Raw genomic sequence first — 21,316 nt, forward strand, 5'->3', positions numbered from 1 at the left:
CTCACAAGGTATATCCACTCTTTCTTCTCTCAGATCAAGGCAATGCTTAAAAGCTTATAATCACTCAATTATATGTGAGAGAACATATTTTAAGGCAATCAAATAGCTCACATATATAAGAAACGAAAAGCACTTTGTGAATATAATTTTTTTTCAAAAGATCTCATGAAAGATACCAACTACTTGCACGGATGGACCCAAGCCATAGGTTCAACTCTTGTAACTCATCTCCACAGATCAAAGGTTGTCCCATCTTAAGGATCAAGAAGGTCTTCTCAAAGGTTGTAATGGGGCTAAGGCTCAAGGTTTAAAGAAACGAAAGGTAAGAATTTTAACAAAGTGTCCTAAAAACGTAGCAGAGCTCATGTAACTGTAGAGACTTCTAGAAATCCACCAAGATATATCAAAACGTCCCATCCCATAGAGGTAATGTAAAGAGGCTAAATGTCTTCATTTTGGGCCCTAACTTCCCTCTAAACTTCCTTTGAACTCTAGTGAATTGGACAAAGGCCAAATTTTTCTGTAATGGGCCTTCAATTCAAAACAAACTCCAAACTCACCAAGTATGGGGGACTAAAATCCATATATATATTTTTCTTTTTCTTTTCTAGCCATACACATTTTTTTTTCTTCTTTTTTTCATTTTTTTTTTCGGCTTTCACATTTTTTTTCTTTCATGGACAAGTCTACCCCCACACTTGAACTTTCACCTCTTCTCAATCTTCATTCTCAATGCCAAATCCTTAAGTAAAGTCCCAAAATTAGCTCCACTAAGTTTCTAGAACAAAGGGTAGGAGTGTAATTATACTAAGGTTTAGGGTTAAGGATTTTAAGGGTAATGAAAGAAAAGGCTTAATGTAGGCTCAAAGGGGTTAAACTAGGGGAGTCCCACGACGGGCACAAATGGGGACACAGGCTTATTTGGCAATGGTGGTAATTCCTAGGGTGCCTCTATCCTTTCCAGAATCAGGACCATGTATTGATATAACGTTTCAACAAGCACAAGAGTGAATTCTAGCATTCTCTAGTCCATCAAACTTAATCTATGGCAAGTAGTCAATCAAGATGAAAGAATAATGAGATCATCAAAACATCGCCAAGAAAATAAGAATATATTTTTCATTTATCACTCCAAGAAAAAGGGACATGGGCTCAATATCTCACATGGGCTTTTATGAATCAAAACTCATCTTAACATGCTCATATTCTGTACCAAGGTTACGAAATCCATATCCACTACTCATGCACACATTTTTCATATATCTCAATTAACCAAAGAATACCATTTTAAAATCATCTCAATCTTGTGATCCTCTTTTAGCCATAATTTCGGAGATATAGAATCATCCTAGACAGTTGAAAGGCATCCTATGACTCAACAATAAAAACAAAGGACAAAGACTCAATAAATAAAAGCGACGAATTTTTTTTTTTTTTGACATTTTTTTCGATTTTTTTTTGTATTTTTCAATATATATGACTCAAAATAAAAGTATAAATCCCTTCCCCCACACTTAAATATTGCATTGTCCTCAATGTAATCAATTAAAAGCATGCAATGAAACACTTAAGCATATAGAGATGGAATTTACGAAAATAAAGTTCAAAGAAAAACAAAAGTTACAAAGTAAAGAAGTAGGGAAGAAAAAAAAAACAAATCTGCGTTGAAGGCTCTCCTCCACAGCTACTTCTGAATTGGGTTGCCTCCCAAGCAGCGCTTGAGTTTAACGTCTTTCAGCCAGACAGTACCTCCATTAAATAAAGTTAGTAACTATAATTAACAAAGAAATACAAAAAAATATAAACAAGTAACAAAGAATTACAAACTACAAATATAATTAACAAGTACATTGTACACAAGACACAAGTTAGGTACACAAGTGAGTAAACAAAAACATGAAAAATATTTACACAAATGTTTTTTTTTTCCCTTAGTGTATCACAACATTTTGTTTTGTTATAAATATTGTCGATATCGAATTAAATTCCAAGCGGTAAATCAAGTGGACGTGCGGCCCAAGTATAGTCGCCTAGACACAAAGTCCCTTTCAAATCCTTTGGGCAACCTTACTGAAATGGCCAGGTAGGGGAGGACGAACACTAGAGGAAAAATCCATTTTGGCATGAGCTACTCCCACATAGTGGTTTAGGCCCATTTGGAAGCACTTCTGGATTCAAAAACCCGTCATGAACGTTGTCCCCTTCCTAGACACCATTCCACATAGGCTATACTTACTAAGATGAAAAAGTTCATAAGTGTGAAGACAGTTCAATGAATGTTAATAAAGGCCGCCCTCAACCTTAAGGGACCTAGACTAGGTACCAATAAGGGGTTTAGGCCAATATTAATAAACACGACTTCACCTATTCCTTCTTTAATTTACAACTCACAATTAAAATTCGTATTCAATAATATAAATAACAACCTAAGTAATTAATTAACTAATTAACTAATTAACTAACAAATTATGAACAATTAACAAGTAAATTTTTATTTTTTTTTTCGAACACAACATATAAACAAAACAAATATTCACATATTTAACAAGTGATTTTTCAATCCCCGGCAACGGCGCCAAAAATTGATGCAGCTAAAAGCAAGCGCATAATTTAACCCTGAAAATATCGTTAGTAGTATAAGCAAATAGGGATCGTTCTATTCCGGGGATTGAGGGTACACCTGTCATTGTCAAACAATTAAACAATTAAAATTAAAACAAAGTATAATATTCACAAAGATATTCACAAGTATAAACATTATTTACGAAAAAGGGGGGATTTTGTTTTTGGGTTTTTCGAAAATAAAACTAAGTTAACAAAACAATTAAAATGCAAAAACATAAAAATACAAATGGAATGAGAGAACAAAGATCAAAATCAAAACATATGATTAAAATTGACTCAAACCCTAATATTGTTCATCTAAGTCATGAGAAAGGAGTTGATCATGTGAAACATTCGAAAGCAAATGAATTCCCATTTTTTACTTTTTAATGCTAATTAACCTAAGCGAAAGCACCTAGATTAATCCTATCAAACATGCAATCAAACCCTAGAAAGCTAGTCAATCATGTCATGTTTAACGCATTACACATAGGGAAAGGCTATCAACCCAAGTGTACAACTTAGTATGGAAAAGTCCACCTAATTGCAATCCTCGTTAATTAAATTCGATCTTTGTACAAAACCTTTACTACTTTGATTCAAGTTTACACAAAACGAAAAGTCGATTTCATGTTCTTAAACCTAGCACCAATTATATCGAAACCCTAAGTGTTTGCAACCACATAAGATTAAAATACAAAAGTTATCTATAACACAAATGTAATTAAACAAACCCACATAAGCAACTCTCGAATCACAATAATATGAATCTGAAAATTCTCAATTAATCATAAAAATTCCAGAAATTAATATTTGTTCAAACACATATGTCAACTAGTTCATAACCAACGAAATTCAAAGTAAAGGTTACAAAGAAGAATCGGATTACACCGTGAGATGGGGATGGTGATGAACGATTGATGTGGTGGTCTCTTGAATCTCGAAAGCAAGCTTCAAGGTTGGAGATGGATGATGGATGCTCACGGCTATGCTTCTTCTCCCTTGAATCTCTCTTGGCGTCATCTCCTTGATTATTTCTGATTTTCACGTTGGCAATCACACCAAATTATTCCTCCAACAATATTTCTTTCCATAAAAGTCTCCCAAGAAAATCTCTCCTTGAAATCCTCAATCAATCATCTTCAATTCCCACGTTGTCACCTTGTTTTTCCTTAAGTATTACACGGCAAATTTAATCCCCAAGGAAAATATATTTTCCTTTTTTAAAAAAAAAACTCTTCCTTGATTCTCTCCTTGCCATGTCATCTTCATGAAACTTCTCGTTCCATTTATGAACTCACTTCTGCTTATTTATTCCAAAAACCTGAAAATAGAAGCTTTCTAAAATAAGAAATGGAAACTTTCTTAAACTAAAATGGAAACTTTCTAAAAATGGAAAATAGAAACTACAAAACGGAAACTTTCTACAATTAGGAACTTTCCCATTCGAAGAATGGAAACTTTCCTAAACAGAGTTTTATTAAGGAAATAACGCAGAAAATATAGGGAAATAACAGTTAAAACGTCGCATTAAAATACTCCTATCAACCAGCCTTCACAAATGCTGAGCCATTATCAGTACATATTTGAACCACATTCTCCTGCCCCACTTCATCAATGACATCTTTAAATAGCTTGGCAAGGTATTTGTGCTCCCTTATATCACTTGATGCATTGACAGACTTCAAAAATACAGTCTTACCCTTACAGTAAACCATGAAGTTGATAACTTGCATTCTTGTTGGACCGGACCACCCATCAGCCATTATGGTGCAGCCATATGTTTTCCACATTTTTCTTTGGCTATTTATATATTCAGTTATTTCCTTATGTTCCATGGCCAAATATTTGTTCATTATCTGAAACGAACTTGGCAGAGGAACATTTGGACACTCTTGTGCTCCAATTATCATGTTTTTGTACTCATGAGATTCCGCTTTGTACGCAAGGACATTGGTATATATGAAAAACTTCCCACATACTCGACCAAGCTTCTCCTTGAGGCTTCCCATTGACATGGAGTCAATGATGCTCTTTTGTTTTGCAGCATTGGATTTATAGAGTGACTGTGGGAATGAAGCTTGAGGTTGGTCTCCATGCTCTTGTCATACGCTTTTTGATCTATCAAATTTTGGTTGGCTTCGACTTGTCCCTCCAGGCCCTGAAACACCTCTACTTATACCTTGCTCCCTTTCCCATTCTGATTGTCTTGATGCTCTCATAGTAGCTTTATAATCACGGGGATCTACATCATGCTGACCTACAAAACCTTCATCTTCATCTTCAGAGTTCAATTGTTGTGATAACCCTGATCACAATTCTTCTCAAGTATCACGGATTATTGAATCCTTTTGATATTTTGCAGTACATTTTCTCCTCATCCATTCTTTTACTAATTTTTGAACTTCTGGTGGCACCTTATCACAAACTCGTGTATTCTTGGCAGGATCTAATCCAGTCAAGTGGAACTTAAATCGAGTGATACCACCACTCTTTATAACCGTATTACAAAACTTGCATACTGTACCTTTAGTTTGGCCTTGATATGGAAAAGCATAATTCCAAGTTGGGTCTTTTTTGCTCCCCACAGGGTCAGAACTTGCCATTATGTAAAAAACTAGACAACTACAAAAAACAAACTAAAATTTATGAACAAATTATTTCTACTAAAGTGTTCTCATTACGTTTAAAATTATTATCTTAATTTGTATTCATATTGTAGTTACCTATTGAAACTAATTGAAGAACACATCTTGACAATTTATGTATGGAATATAGGTAGGCACTAAATAAGATTAATATCTTTGATTGTTTCTAACTTCCTACATCCATTAAATTATTTCTAACTTCCTACATCCATTAAATTATCTAGTGAGTGCTGACTACAATATTTTATCTACTGAGTGATACTAAATAGTTTCATAAATTACAAAAACATGATTACTAGACATTTTCATAAATAATAAATCTCATAACAAGGGAACAATTTAAAATATAATTACCTTTTCGTATATATAAATCATGCAACCAACAATATATATAAATTTCAACATACCTTGTAGAGCTTAAAATCAACCAAGCTTATTATTGTATTGAGTCTTCAACTCTTTTTCTCTGCTCCAGCTCGCATCTCTTCCAATTCTTCACAGTCTTTGCTTTCTCTATTTTGTTTACGGCTTGCTTTGTGAATTTAGTGATCAGAAGTTATAGGAGAGACGAGAGAGTGATAGATATAGCCATATAGGTAGATTTAGAATTATTGTGAAGTACTGTGTGAAGTGTGAACAAACATGACTTGATGGGTTTTTGGGTGTATCCAGCCATGATTGCAAATAGAATCATGATGTGGTTGGAGACTTAGAGCATGAGTGCTTTGGTAGCAGATAAAAGCAAAGAGGTACTATTGCCTCATTCAAACTTTGTTGTGAGAAAACTGAACTCCAAGCCTACGAAAAAGTTAAAAGACATCATTATGGTCATGGTGGTCAAAAAGCCATAGAAACCAAGATACTTCCTCCATCCTCCCACGCACTAAGAAAATACTAGTAAAAAGAACAGTAAAGCCTTCAACATACCTTGTTAATTAATAATTATATGGTGGATGATAGAAAGAGAGCTTCTGTGTTATGAAGGAGGATTGAAAAAAAAAAAATCAAAATTTCATATTTTGTCAGCTAAAAGTCAAAAACTGTGAAATACGAATTTAACAGAAATTTCAAAGAAATTTCGGACAAAATTTCGGTTTGAATTTTTAAATATATTTTCTGTGTGTAGATATTTCGGAAATTTAGAATTTCGCGGAAATGTACGGAAAATTTCTGTAAATTTCGAGAAACTCCTGACGGAAATGATATAGCATATGAATTTCGTTTCAATACTTCAAATTTACGGAAATTTCGACGGAAATTTCGGCAGTTTCGGAGAAACTTAAAACCTTGCTAACAGCCAAGATAAATTACCGGACGTACTATCAATCACCTAAAGCAAGTACAACCTCGATTCAGTACACGAATCACCAAAAATAATTAAATTTCGAAACTCCCAAATCAATCCCACAATCCAAAAGTAACGCCAATCGAGGCAAAACTTCATTAGAGACCACCCGAGGTCTCCGGAACACTTATACGATCAACATAACAAAACGACAAGTCAAACGGACAGCCGAATCCTCACGGATCGAAAATCGATCGAACCGAAAACCCTAAAACTTTGAAAATTCATAACTTAATCATACGATATCCAAAATTTATGAATTATATATGCAAACGATCTTATCGACACGTAGAACACAAAAATGGACAGAAACTGTTCTTGGGGTGGCCGGAAGTGGCCGGAAAACACCACAACAGTGGCGGCACCGCCGCCAAATCAAAGTCAAAATTTGACAAAACTTCCAACATGAAAGTTCTTCATCCCAACTCCAATTTCACTTTTCATAACTACACCAAAGTCAGATTATAAGCCAAAAGATCAAATTTTACCTCGCAAGCCAATGGATTCGAAAAACCCTAGTTTCACAAACTCCAAAATTCGATCACCACAGATCGAATCGCTGCAAGCCTTCTTGGGTATAGCTTCTACGTCTTCTGGGCTAGAAAAGCCGAAAATCCCTCAAGAATCTCGAGCTATAGTGGCCGGAGCTGGGAGAACCAAGCCCGGCGATTTGAGGCGATAGCAGTTCCACCGTACAACATCTCGGCCTTGCACCGCCCTCCACAGCTCGTTTCATGCTCCAATTCTTCCACAAACCTCAAGAGGGGATTGAGGCGAAGAGAACCCACTTTGAATCGCGTCCTATGGTGGCCGGAGGAGGAAGAAATCAGCCGGCGAAGGGAGGAGCAGCTCGGGAGATTTCAGCTCGAGCTGTGCAGCTTCTCGGCCTTGTGGCGCTCTTCACAGTTCGTATTTCACCTCGATATCTTCTGGGAAGTTGTAAATGACTTCAAGACGAGAAAATTTTCTTTTGGAATCAAGTCGATTGGAGGTCTGTGGAGGAAGATATGGCCGGACAAAAGAGAGCCCAGAAAATGGCTCGGGAGAGAGAAAGTTTCCAGATTTGGAAACTTTGATTTTTCTGATTTTTTTTTCAGATTTTTCCTATTTAACCAAAATGGAAACTTTTTCCAAATGCGATAACTCCTTCATACGAACTCCGATTTTCACGTTCCGCATATGCACAAACTCGTATCGATGTGATCTACAATATCCGTGAAGGAAGTTTTCACAGAATCCAAACGTATAAAAAGTCAACCCTTGAATCAAAGCTTTCTGAGCGAATAATTGCTCGAACTAATTTCCGCTCCACCCTCGAACCACGAAATAGCTCAACAAACACTTAATTAATTACCGGAAACCATTAGAATTTAATAACGAATTTCAGGGGTCTTACATATCGTCTCTACAAAAGGTTACTTCTGCTATGAGGATGCTTATGGAATTGGGGCAGATGCTGTGGATGATTATCTTAGAATTGGTGAAACCACTGCAATTGAAGCTACGAGAAGGTTTGTTGAAGCTGTTATTGAAGTTTTTGGTGCTGAATACTTAAGAAGACCAACTTCTGATGATATTTCTAGATTGCTATCGATTGGTGAGAGTCGTGGGTTTCGAGGAATGCTTGGCAGTATCGATTGTATGCATTGGAAGTGGAAGAATTGTCCGGTTTCTTGGAAAGGTATGTTTTCTCGTGGAGATCATCGTGAACCTTCATTGATTCTTGAAGCTGTTGCTTCACAGGATCTTTGGATATGGCATTCTATTTTTGGATTACCAGGCTCTCACAATGATATTAATGTGTTGGAGCATTCACCTTTATTTGCCGACCTCCGTTAAGGCCGAGCCCCTCCGGTCACTTATGAGATCAATGATCATGAATATACAATGGGATATTATCTAGCAGATGGCATATATCCTTAATGGGCCACTTTTGTCAAAACCATTCCTTGTCCACAAGGAGAGAAAGCAAAGATTTTTGCTCAAGCTCAAGAGGGATGTCGGAAAGATGTAGAACGTGCATTTGGAGTGCTTCAAGCACGTTTCGCAATTGTTCGTGGACCGGCTCGTTGTTGGGATCGTGAAACGCTTCAAAAGATCATGAAAGCATGTGTTATAATGCACAACATGATTATTGAAGATGAACGTCCTGAACGCATTGCACAAGATGATCTTGAAACTCTAGCAAGGCAATATGCTGAATCAGATATGGAAATTGATGATGTTTTGGTTTCACATAATCACACAATAGAGTTTGAGGATTTTATCAGCAATCATTTGCGAATTCGTGACAAAGGAACACATACTATGCTCCAAGCAGATCTAGTTGAGCACATATGGCAACGTCACTTGGCTAGAATCAGTAAGTATATTTTGTTTTTGAGGCAGTTTGTATCAATTTTATATTTATTCCTTGTGACAGTTTATTTGAATCTGAATGAAGGCTTAATGTTTGACAATAGAGTTTGCTATTTGTGAGTGAGTTTTGCTATTTTTATGTTTTGCTTTTTGAGGCATTGGTTTCTCATTCATATTTGTTTTATATTGCCATAGATAATTGAGGGTGTCCAACACATTTGTGAGCCTAGAGACTTTTGCTCGTAGATGAGAACAGAGTTGCTATAGCCTAAAGACTTGTGTATTAGTAAGTATATGGAACGTGGTGATCTTTATTTGTTTTGTTGTTTAAGGCAATTAGCATAACAAAACAAGGCTTGTGGTATCCAGTGGCATCTAGTTGCAGTTTGTCTCTGTTTATTTCTTAGTTTGTATCAATAGCTTGGTATTTGTTTACTCTAGTCCATTATGTTTAAATAGGACTTCAACTAATTGAAATAGTAAGGAGTTCATTAGTTGATGTATGTATTTGAGAGCTTTCTGAATCTTACAATTACCATTTGGAACTGCTTTATTCGGTCCCTGCATCAGAATTTTAACACATTGCAGAATGAAAAGGAATGCTCAGAATAAAAAATAAAAATAAGCTCTTTTGACCACATGCGCATACACTGCCATGTATATACAAATTTAAATATGAAGATTGGTTTTGACTTTTAATTGGCTCATGATCATAAATTTGCTGTTCGCATGTAGTAAGCACAAGATTGCAGATGACTCGGGTGAACCTGTTAGCATGCAGTAAGCACATAGATAATTGGTTCCTTCATTTGTTGTGAAATATGCCAAAACTGTGGTGTACATATATGCATTTGCCTTATAGCCCTGTGGTATCCAATTATGTGAAGGCCTGAGGTCAATTCAATGGAGTTTGTATCAAACTGATAGTCCACTTTTTAGATTTTGTTTTGTTGGTCTGTAGTAAGGACTGTGATAATATTTATGAGTTAAATGCCTCACTAATAAGCTCTTGTGATTTTTATATATCGGACTTCCTACCAGATTTGCACCTATTTGCTTTGTTCTTTTTCTGCAATATCTTGTTACTCACTAAGAATGAAGGAATATCAGTTAAGTTACATCTCAATTTCCTGTCATGTTGCATTGTGGTCAGACATTCAATGCTGGTGAGCTTGGTAAAGACAGAATAGACTGTTAACTACATGGTCTTAATTCATATCACAATAAACTTGACCCAAACCATATGTCAAATTCAAATTTGACCCAAACCAAAAGAAAAAGCCATTGGAGATGCTCTAATAGTTCATTGACAAATCTGTAACACAGTGAATATAACAAACGTTACAGTATTGAGAGATAAAAGTCTAAGCTAACTCATGTCCTAACTCTTGACCAATCTCTTCCCCCTTCTCACTGAAGCTGAAAAGGCGAATCTCTTCCCCCCTCTTACTGCAGCTGAAAAGGCAAATATCCCCGTTTTCATCAACAACATACAATTGCAATGTCAAACATATCACAATAAACTTTGTTTCAAACAATTTACAGATGAAACCAAGAAGAAATCATTAAAATTTCCACAATTTATCCAAATACTCGCATAACTTTGAAGCGTAAGAAAGGGAAAACAGGAAGAGGAAGAGAGAAAAATGAAGAAATCATTAAAATTTCCACAATTTATCCAAATACTCGCATAACTTTGAAGCTTCAGAAAGGGAGAACAGGAAGACGAAGAGAGAGAAAAAAAGGGAAGAAAAGAAAAAGAAAATACAATTTTAATTAACCAGGAACTTTTTCTGGTTAAATAAGCAAACACTAAACCCAGAAACAATGATCTAATACAAACCATTTACAAGTAAACTAAAAGAATGTAACAAAGAGTGGGCATCTAAAAGAGTGTAACAAAGAGGGGGCATAAGGCCAAAAATTTCCACAATTTATCCAAATACTCGCATAAATTTGAAGCTTAAGAAAGGGAGAACAGGAAGAGGAAGAGAGAAAAAAAAAACGGGGAAGAAAAGAAAAAGAAAACAAAAGAGAGAAGAAAATACTGTCAACCAATATTATTTTAATTAACCAGGAACTTTTTCTGGTTAAATAAGCAAACACTAAACCCAGAAACAATGATCTAATACAAACCATTTACAAGAATGTAACAAAGAGTGGGCATCTAAAAGAGTGGGCATAAGGCCAAAAATTTCCACAATTTATCCAAATACTCGCATAAATTTGAAGCTTAAGAAAGGGAGAACAGGAAGAGGAAGAGAGAGAGAGAAAAAAAGGGAAGAAAAGAAAAAGAAAACAAGAGAGAAAAGAAAATACTGTCGACCAATATTATTTTAATTAACCGGGAACTTTTTCTGGTTAAATAAGCAAACACTAAACCCAGAAACAATGATCTAATACAAACCATTTACAAGTAAACTAAAAGAATGTAACAAAGAGTGGGCATAAGGCCAAAATAAACCTGGACATCCAGTGTTTTATGCTAGAGATCTCTTCCTCCGAGAAACGAGGTTTTGAATGAATTAAAGCATCGCCACAATCCTACCACATAGACAATCAAAATCATTATCTTGGTCGAAGGAAAATATGGGAAAAATATAAGACAATCATCATATCAAGTCTTGAGTGCAAAAACACACCATATATTGAATCACAGCCGATCTCCCCGCACGCTGGTTGGCATGAACTGCAGCCATATGAATGACAGAGATAATATCCTCCACGCTGTATCCTTCGGTAAAGGAGGATACCTCTTCAATTTCCTCATCCGTAAAAGTACAAATTTCATTGTTTTGAAGGAACTTCTTCAGCAGCAGCACTCTTTTCCCCTTGGTAGGTAATGGAATGTACCACCTCTCCCTGAACCTTATCAAGGTTGCAGCATCTAGCTGCTCCGGTCTACTAGTGGAACCGATAACCAGGATTTGATCAGCAAGCCAATTATCCCAACAACGAAGCTGTACACATGGAAAACGTAAGTACACATACAGTTGACCGAATTGCAATATGCTGTAAAAATAAGGCATACATGTAACAGAGTTAACCAATACCAAATGCGAACTTGGTGCAAAGCATACAAACCGACGCCATACACAATTAACAGTAAGAGAGACCAAATGTGAACTTGGTGCAAAGCATACAAACCGACACCATACACAATTAACAGTAAGAGTTGACCAAAATAATAGGCTGTGGAATTAGTGTAAAGCATACAGAGTGACACCATAGACTAGTAACCGTATAACAAAGAGAGAGCAAGTATTACATATGGCAGTAGGGCGTCAATATCCTCCAAAAAGACCACAGCAGGCCTAGAGCATTGAGCAACAGCAAACAATGCGTGCACGGTATCCTCACCCTGCACAAATTAGAGCAACACTAGTAAAACTAAAGCAGCACAATAACGCATTTCTACTACATTGCGTTATTTTTCAATTTAAAAAATACAAAAACAATGCACGAATGTACATAAACAACCACAGCCAAACAGAACACCCTTACCCATTTAACAATTGAAGATGGGGAGAGTTGAAAAAGCACAGCTTTGGCCTCTATGGCCAAAGCTTTAGCAATCATGGTTTTTCCTGCTCCCTAAAAAGATGAACAGGTATAAGATCGATCATTGGGTCGAAAAATTTTAAAACCACAAATAAAAATATCCAATACTTACTGGTGGCCCAAATAGCAAGATAGCATTCTGTGGACAACAACCTTCAAACAAGCATAACAGTTCAGTCGCAATCCCTTCCATATCATTGTCTATCGGCTCCAAAACTGGATATTTATCCATAAGAAGCCGATAGACATGCTAAATAACAGCAGGAGATAAAGTCCTCAATTTCTAATCTCTGTTTAGTCCTCAATTTCTAATCTCTGTTTATGATGCGCTTTTGCTGTACTGTATTTTGCTAAGTCGGTAACCATTCGATATTTGTTTTTCAGTGTCAAACAACTTTGTGGCGCTGATGGGGAGCTCCCCGAAAAATTGAGGACTTTATCTCCTGCTGTTATTGAGCATGTCTATCGGCTTCTTATCGATAAATATCCAATTTTGGAGCCGATAGACAATGATATGGAAGGGATTGTGACCGAACTGTTACGCTTGTTTGAAGGTTGTTGTCCACAGAATGCTATCTTGCTATTTGGGCCACCAGTAAGTATTGGATATTTTTATTTGTAATGAACCGCATGCACCAAACATTGAGGAAAATAGTTATTCCGAAAGCTAGGACTTCTTCTAGTCCATATGGGTCATTGTTGACTGGTATCACCGACAGCCTTCTCTCATTTAACCACTGCACAAGTTATCCAAAAAGACAATCAACATCTTTATGACATAAGAGAAGTCACTGAGTATCGAAATACAAGTTCAAAGATCATGTGCAATGCTGTTCCACAATTTAAACTTCTTTCAAAGACAATACAAATGCAGCTTAAGAGGTAAAAACACAAATTCATGGTCCTCTTTTAAGTTAATGAATTGCTTTGTGCAACACATCTGTTTACTGTTGTTCAATCTCAAAACAAATTTAATTTCTAATATGGAAACAGTTATACTTAACCTGCAACTATATTACTGAAAACAGTAAGCATGTTTTGGGAGACAACTGATTTCAACAAAAAAAACAATTATCAGGCTTCATAGTTTGACCAAAAGCATATATGTAACTCAATGTATATGCAGCAACCATAATCTCAGCACGCGTCTAAAATCGAAATTTGCATAAACATGAACTAAAAGACATAGTCTTGTCGACAAATAGTAAAATACCTGATGATGCGTCTAAAATCGAAATTTGCATAAACAGTAAAAGGCAGTCTTGTCGACAAATAGTAACATACCAGATTATCCGTAGCCTGTATAGCTACAATGGCAGAGTCTTTATCATGAAAGGCAACAAATCCGTAGAACAAGTGGGCTTTTACATTCAAAAACTGCTTTTCAGGGATGAATACTAAAAAGAAAGACACAGAGTTAATCCCACATAACAAATCTCAAAAACAAAGCATAAAATAGAGAATTTACAATATCACATACCGTGGCAACACCTCCAAACCTTGAGAAATGATCGATCAGCATTTGGCATGTCATATCTTTCTGAAATCCACTAACGAATAGATCATATAAAGGGGCCCCCGGTTTGCGTTCTGCAGAGCAGTCAACAAAGACCATATCCGTAAACTGCACCTGCCTACAATGAAGATCGTACACAGTTCCATCAAGTACTGACAAGAAAAAATTGAAAAAGGAATGAAATAATGGAAAACAGTACCTTAATTTGACCAACATCTTCAGATCTAGCAACGGAAAAAGAGACTTCGTATGCTGAAATTTAATAAATTCCCAAAGATACGTAGGGATCTGAGGAAGCAAGTCATGTACCACCGCACAGGAATCACCCACATTATGAATAACACGACTGGTAAAAAGATGCTTGTAATAGTTATGAAACACTGTTGCTGCAATAGTTGGAGAATTCACTCGCAAACCTCCAAGATCAGGGGCTTGGCCATTAAAGTATTTAATCCCCTCCAGTAGTGAATCCCGCATAGCTTGATTCTCAATACCATTTATCAATGCAGGGAGATCTATCTGACCAACATGAAAACACTGGAAGGCCTTGCCCCAGGAAACCCTTCTATGAATCACATTATGATGAACATGTTGGAATCTTATATTTGCGTACTGCAACATAAGTACAGCTGAAGTGATAAATTTCACCGACTTGTTTGCAAAATGCAAGCGTGGATGCATCACTATAAAAACAATATCGGACCTGCAAAAATTGAGAAAAAAAAAAAACAAATATTACCACATAATTACTAGCAGAGAGAAAAAGAATATTGAAGCAAAGAAATAGAAAAGAAATACTTACACCGTTCGAATCTTGTGGATTTCACTTAGAAAACTGTCATCCTCATAGGCATGTTCTCCAACGTTTACTGCAGAGTAGTAGAGAAGCAAACCCCTATACTGCTGTAGGAGTGAAAGCTGCATCGGAGCGGAACAATAGGTCCTAGCGATCATCAATCTAATGCCCGAGACAGTCAACATGCTTGGATCAAGTGATCCAAAGCAAGCCCCGCTTAGCATACTGTCAACAACATCATCGCCGAGATCGGAAATCATTTCCCTGACTATTGAAGAGAGCTGAGGTCTAAAACTCAGCTCTCCCAACATATGAGCAAAAGTATAACAGACTAATTTGAAATAAAATTGAACGCAGTCAGAAATATAAAACTCTTAACAAAATTTGAACTATATCTTGATCACTAATAATTTCAAGGCGAAAAAAGGTAAGGTAAGCAACAAACATGAAACAGTAAGCCGCAAAGTTTTTCATTACCACTACTTTTAACTTTTTCTTCTTCCGGAAAGAGTAAACAAACCAAAATCAAAACTTGGGGAGTAAGAGGGAGGGGGGAGGGAACAGACAAAGATAGCTTCTTTATTCTTCCAGAACAAATGAAATCCCAGCTTCTTTTCACACAACAAAATATGCAAGCGAAAAAAGCACACCGAGCAAATCCATACTAATTTGAACTAAGCAGGAAACCGAACTGAAAACATACCACCAGTACCCGGAGCAATAATATCAGTAGAAATACCAGCTGCAAAGAAAAGGATTATTAGAAAGTAACAAAAACACCAGAAAACGAAAATTTGACAAGAAACACAACAATTACCTTTTATTGACAAGCCAAGGACTCCTCCTGTTACAGGGCTAGGAGCAGGAGGAGGAGAAGACAAGAACTTCCTTAAAGCTAGGCAGGCGGCTCTCCTAATCATGGTGTTCAAGGATTAGGGTTCGGAGGCTGTAGCTGTAGACATTATATAGGAGTTAGACGCTGGAAATTTTGGGACGTGGCTCTGCTAATGAAATGATATAATCACCCGCGGACGCAGCGAGGGACGAGCAGGGGTATGATATGATATGTTTCCCGAATAATTTCTTACGTATCCGAGATATGATATGTTTGGAATATTTCTATTCACGGACCTTAAATTGAAGGTCCCACATAATTCACTTATCAAAATCCGGTCCATTCTTATTTATCACTTTTCTCATGCATTTGACCAAACCACTGATTCCATTCTTATTTTACATTTCGACGTCGATAACAAATTCATCCTTTTAATTCTCAAGACAATTCTCATCTACTTAATAAGCCGATTCATACTTATTCATGCCAAGTTTCCAACATAACTGTTAATACACAAGCAGCATAACCATATCTCATTTGTTTACTCTGTAATGCCATAACTTCTATCAATACAAACAGCACACAACCATATAGATCCCAGAATGCACAGTCCCCTTACCATTCTTCTTTTCCGAAACAGAAACCAATTTCGTCATAGCTGCATTCCCACCACCAACCTTCTTTCAGATCCCTAATAGACAAACAAGATCAATAATCCATTCTCAACCAATCCATATCCAAAACAAGGTCTCGAGTTTCTTACCATTCCTCAACATCAACTTATCTGGCCCAGCAGCTCCTCCCTTCCAAAACTCCAAATTCCCGAACTTCACAGACCTAAAGTCCTCCAAAATGCAGAACTCCTCAAACCTCAGTTCCCAAATTAAACGGCAGTAGATTAGGGTTTCTCAATCCACATCGAAATTCAGGGTTTTAATCAAAAAAGGGTACGATGGTTACCTAATCGAAACTGTGTGGAAATCCGGCATCCATGAGCGACGGTGTGGTGGTGGCTCAAGTGCCAGCGGCAGCGAGTGTAGCGCGTGAGGCGGCTCTAGTCGGAGTCAGAGCTCGGGGTTATGGGGTTTTGGTCAAGGGAGAGATGCTGACTCCATATATGGTGGTGGTTTGAAGAACGAAGGCATGCAGAGCTTGATTTCCGGCGATGTGCGCTCGACGTCTTCTGGTGATGGGATGTTGAGGAAGAGAGTGTTCGGGGAGAGATAGAGGAGTGCAGCTGAGGGAGAGAGAGAGAAATGAGGAGTCTGCTAGGTTTCCTCATGTTTATAACCCGTGTGTATTGACGATTTTACCCTTCCAACGAATTACGAACACTCCTCTAGCTAAATGCTTTTGGTTTTCAGCTCGTAACTTTTCTTTAATTCGTTTTTCGTCGGAAACTTCTTAAATTAATTCTTGACTTCATCCTAGGCCCAAAACTCGATCTCGTAAAAATCCAAAATCCAAAACTTTATTACAACTCAATTTATCGTATTCGAAACTTCAACAAACGGTCGCCTCACTAAACTTCGATAACCTTTTAGGCCCAAATGAAAGAATTTCCGCCCAAACTTAAATCATAAGGCCCAATAGGTGGTCTCGATACTAAAACAATCTCCAAAGTCATTTCCTTCTCTTGAATCACCTTGCGGAAAAATCCTATTGGCGAGAAATTACTTTCGGAAATTAACTAAAATTTTCAGGGGCTCACACTGTGGATCCTTCTATAGTTGAGGCGGTGATGCGGTGATGAGCTGGAGTCACCCTACTATTATTACCGAGATTCGTAGCTTTCTTGGGTTAGCAGGGTATTATCGGCGATTCATTGAAGGATTTTCCAGTATCGCATCAACTTTGACCAAGTTGACAAGGAAAAACATTTAGTTTGTATGAAATGATGATTGTGAGAAAGCATTTAATGAGCTGAAGACTAGATTGACTATAGCTCCACTGTTGACTGTTCCAGCTAGTGGCGGTGGTTTAGTGACAGGACCAGCCCCGAATTTCACCCTGAAATCCGAAGAGGCCCTGCGGGGCCCACCTTAGAAGAAATTCTACCAAAAATTTGACAGAACTTCCCCTAAAAATGGACAACCCAAAACCTGTAAAAAAACATTTACACTTCTAAATCATCCATCCTTATTCTCCTGGAGCCACCTTGCTCCCTATATTACAACATCTCCCATATCACAAAACAATTCTGAAACTTAAGAATATTAATCTCAAGAGTTATCAGAGCAATCTATTTCTCAGGCGTACAAGAATGTAGAATACAAGATAAACGACCAATACTTTTATAATGCGGAAGCTATGACAGCTATGCCTCAACCCCAAGTACGCTCGACCTCAAGCTAAACTGGCCTGCAAATTGGGCATTTAAAACCGAAGGGCCCAGGGGAAAACATTTAAAATCAGTTAGAGTGAGTGGACGAAAAATAAGTACTTTCAAATGTATAAGTAAAACTTAATGCTTTCCCAAGTTATTCTCTAAAATCTCGCATGCAGTAACAATCTTGAAAACACTCTTAATCATCATCTTTACTGAAATCTCAATCACGTAACAAGAACATCTTGAAATCTCTTAAAATCTCATCCTCAATCCTTATAAAAACATCCTTTTCATGAGGCTCGTTTGATGACTAGAAAGGACTGCTGTCTAGTCATCTCATGCCATCTAGGAGGGACTGCCACCCAGATGACGCATCAGAAGGGACTGCCAACCGGAATAGGAGGCGGTGGATAGATGGGACTGCCAACTAGCCACATGTAGTAGACGGGACTGCCGACTAACCACAGGTAGTAGACGGGACTGCCGACTAACTACCTCATGTCATCTGGAAGGGACTGCCAACCAGGTGACGCATCGGATGGGACTGCCAACCAGGTGACGCATCGGATGGGACTGCCAACCGGGCTGTAGTCTGGAAGGGACTGCCAACCAGACTATTACCTAGAAGGGACTGCCAACTAGGTAAGATACGCATGCGCCAAAACTGGCCTCCTTAATAAACTGAATAGCCTCCTCAAGAAACTGAAAATAACCTCTTTCAATTACTTGCTTTCGGAAAGAAACTCGGTATTACTTCAATAAATCAAACCTCAATATCTCAATAAATCCTCGAAAGCATCCTCGAAAGCATAAAATCAAATACTCTGTAAATCAATAAATGCTTTCGGAAAGAAAACTCAATCTAACTTCAAGGCTGATAAGTACGGAGCTTAAAGCTCAATAAATCTCGATAATTCAATCATGCTCAAAAATTCGATGAAACATTCGTACTCGTGAATCCTCATGAAAACCGATATTCGAAATCCATAATTCTCATAATATTTGCTAAATCAGTCACTTCCCGAAAATCATTCCTCAACTCAATAACTCATGAATGACTATCTCAAAAATCTACTAAAAACCCTCGGGAAGGAATTTCAATACTAATCTCGTAATCCATAAATAAATCTCGATAAATCAACGCTCAAATATTCAAAACATAATTAAATCTCAATTGGAAGAAAATAATAATACTGCATGCGGAAATTAATTTAAAAACAAATGTCCACTCACTGTACTATTTAGGCGACCACACAAACGGTTTCCTTCGTCGAGCAGTAGCTCGGTACGTCGTCCTGTACACAAGTATAATTCGTGAATAACAATCCGGAAATTAAATACCATTCCCACATCATATCCTCATAAATCACCTATCCACTTCTTCTTGGATTCAATCCAAACTTTACCACCATTACCAATTTATCGATTAAGTATTCCAAAGCGGAAACAAGGGAAAAATACGAAGGTCGGATTCCCATAATCGACACCCGTCTCACTAAAGTTCAGAAATTCCTAATCCATATCAAATCACTCCAAAATCCACCAAAAATCACATTTACAAACTCTACAACAAATATAGGATTTAACTAGCTAAAAAAAAAAACAGAAAATAAATCACTGTTCATACACCGCACTATTCATACGGCTACACTGTTCATGCGGTGGCCAACTCCTCCTCCGGCCACCAAATTTCAACCACAGAATCATCTCAACATTCTAAGCACTTTTCATAACTGTGACCAAGTGAGAAAATACCTTGAAATGCTCCAATTTTGCCGATGAACACAAACCCGGAAATCTCCAAACTCACCAATTTGGAAATCCTTCAAATTCACCTTCCAAACGTGGAAATTCCAACTAGAAGTCTTGAGGGGAGATGATCAGTGACTCGAGGCACTCCTAATAGAGCCAATTTCACCGCCGAAGATAGCCGGAAACTGGGGAATTTTGCCGGGGAAGCAAACTGCTACAGTAGCAATGCTTGCATAAATTCGGGGTTTTCCGGCCAAATCGCCGATACCCACTGGTACCATCGTGTAGAGGAGGAAGAGACGGTCCAAGGACAACTGGAATCAAGTCAATCGGACGCCGGACGGTGAAGAAATCGGAAAAAGAAGGAGAGAGGGCGACGCGGGGGAAGAGGGGGAGAAAATCGGGGAGAGAGAAAATGACGAGTTACCACAGTAACTCGTCCTATTTATAGAAAGTTACCATGAACATTAACTTTACCATTTCACTTATAACTTTTGCATACGAACTCCGATTTTTAAGTACCACATATGCACGCGCTCAGTTTAACGTCCTCTACAACTTTCATGAAGGAAATTTTCTCAAATTTTGACCCGAACAAAAAGTCAACTTTTAGGGCCCCCTAAAATGTCGAAACGGAGCTAAAAAGTAAACGTAAATGTCGTTTACCCATCGAAAGACTTGTAAACTGGTAAATTCGGGTTCGAGACGTCACATTTAGTCATTTATAGTGATGCATCTTATAAGGGTTTTGGGTGTGTACTAATGCAACATGGTAGTGTTGTTGCTTATGGCTCAAGATAGTTGAAGGTTCATGAGAGAAACTACTCTACTCATGATTTAGAGCTGGCTACAGTGGTTTTTGCCCTAAAGATCTGGAGACATTATCTGTATGGTGAAAAGTTCGAGCTCTTTTCTGATCACAAGAATTTGAAGTATTTGTTCTCACAGAGGAAACTGAACATGAGATAGAGAAGCTTGATTGAGTTCATCAAGGACTATGACTTCACTCTGGAATATCATCCCGGAAATGTCAATGTTGTGGCGGTTGCCTTGAGCAAAAAACCCAGAGGTATTGTGGCTTCTATCCTAGGGCAGCAATGGCTCATGTTGGAGACTGCATCCCAGGTGGACCTTAAACCAACAGGAGAAGTGTAGGGAATCTTTCTTGGTAGTATCACGGTACAACCCACTTTGATTTCCAGGATCATCCAGGGCCAAGTACATGATGAGTTCTCACATGCAAAGTTAGCTGAGTTAACTACTGGTGTGAGTGTTGAGGGTCCTAATGAATGGGCAATTGGAGCAGATGGTGGGTTGAGATTGAGATTAAGATTGTATGTTCCAAATATTGATAATCTTAAGGAGGAGATTCTGCGGGAAGCACATCGATTTTGAAACACTATATATCCAAAAAGCACCAAGATGTATATGGATCTACGCAGGCAGTTTTGGTGGAATAGGATGAAAAGAGATGTGGCAGAGTATGTGTCTAAGTGTCTTACCTGCCAACAGGTAAAGGCAGAGCATCAAAGACTTGCAGGTATGTTGAAGCCATTACCAATTTCTGTGTGG

The 21,316-nt window shown here is 37.6% G+C and overlaps 1 protein-coding gene and 1 long non-coding RNA gene across 6 annotated transcripts; both read right to left on the minus strand.

Annotated features, from left to right (window-relative positions):
- Positions 1-4,024: 4,024 nt before the first annotated feature.
- Positions 4,025-19,673, minus strand: LOC121052021. Its single transcript, XR_005807782.1, has 3 exons — positions 19,663-19,673; positions 7,086-7,678; positions 4,025-6,223 (listed from the first exon to the last, which is right to left on the minus strand). It is a non-coding gene; the product is annotated as an uncharacterized LOC121052021 (long non-coding RNA).
- Positions 10,143-16,925, minus strand: LOC112192337. 5 transcript variants are annotated; one of them, XM_040515846.1, is made up of 14 exons: positions 16,624-16,925; positions 16,427-16,500; positions 16,283-16,354; positions 15,646-15,780; positions 15,532-15,570; positions 14,835-15,159; positions 14,232-14,735; positions 13,997-14,150; positions 13,801-13,913; positions 12,460-13,253; positions 12,224-12,316; positions 11,598-11,915; positions 11,420-11,499; positions 10,143-10,410 (listed from the first exon to the last, which is right to left on the minus strand). In XM_040515846.1, the coding sequence occupies exons 4-9, from the start codon at positions 15,746-15,748 to the stop codon at positions 13,887-13,889; spliced, it is 1,152 nt and encodes a 383-aa protein (XP_040371780.1). In that variant the 5' UTR covers positions 15,749-15,780; positions 16,283-16,354; positions 16,427-16,500; positions 16,624-16,925; the 3' UTR covers positions 10,143-10,410; positions 11,420-11,499; positions 11,598-11,915; positions 12,224-12,316; positions 12,460-13,253; positions 13,801-13,886. The 5 variants fall into 5 exon arrangements, with proteins under 5 accessions (XP_040371780.1, XP_040371779.1, XP_040371778.1 ...); XM_040515845.1 differs by having other exon boundaries at positions 16,427-16,533; XM_040515844.1 differs by having other exon boundaries at positions 16,427-16,925.
- Positions 19,674-21,316: the final 1,643 nt, after the last annotated feature.

This window comes from Rosa chinensis, chromosome 3 (genome assembly GCF_002994745.2).
Source record: "Rosa chinensis cultivar Old Blush chromosome 3, RchiOBHm-V2, whole genome shotgun sequence".
Taxonomy (NCBI): Eukaryota; Viridiplantae; Streptophyta; class Magnoliopsida; order Rosales; family Rosaceae; genus Rosa; species Rosa chinensis.

What these genes read in the sequence shown, in the direction of transcription:
- LOC112192337 (XM_040515846.1), bottom strand. Translation starts at nt 15,748, where the DNA reads ATGATTAGGAGAGCCGCCTGCCTAGCTTTAAGGAAGTTCTTGTCTTCT. An exon ending in CCTTGGCTTGTCAATAAAAG is followed by an intron (nt 15,571 to 15,645) that starts GTAATTGTTGTG and finishes TTTTCTTTGCAG; the next exon opens with CTGGTATTTCTACTGATATT. An exon ending in AAGATGTTGGTCAAATTAAG is followed by an intron (nt 14,151 to 14,231) that starts GTACTGTTTTCC and finishes TCTTCATTGTAG; the next exon opens with GCAGGTGCAGTTTACGGATA.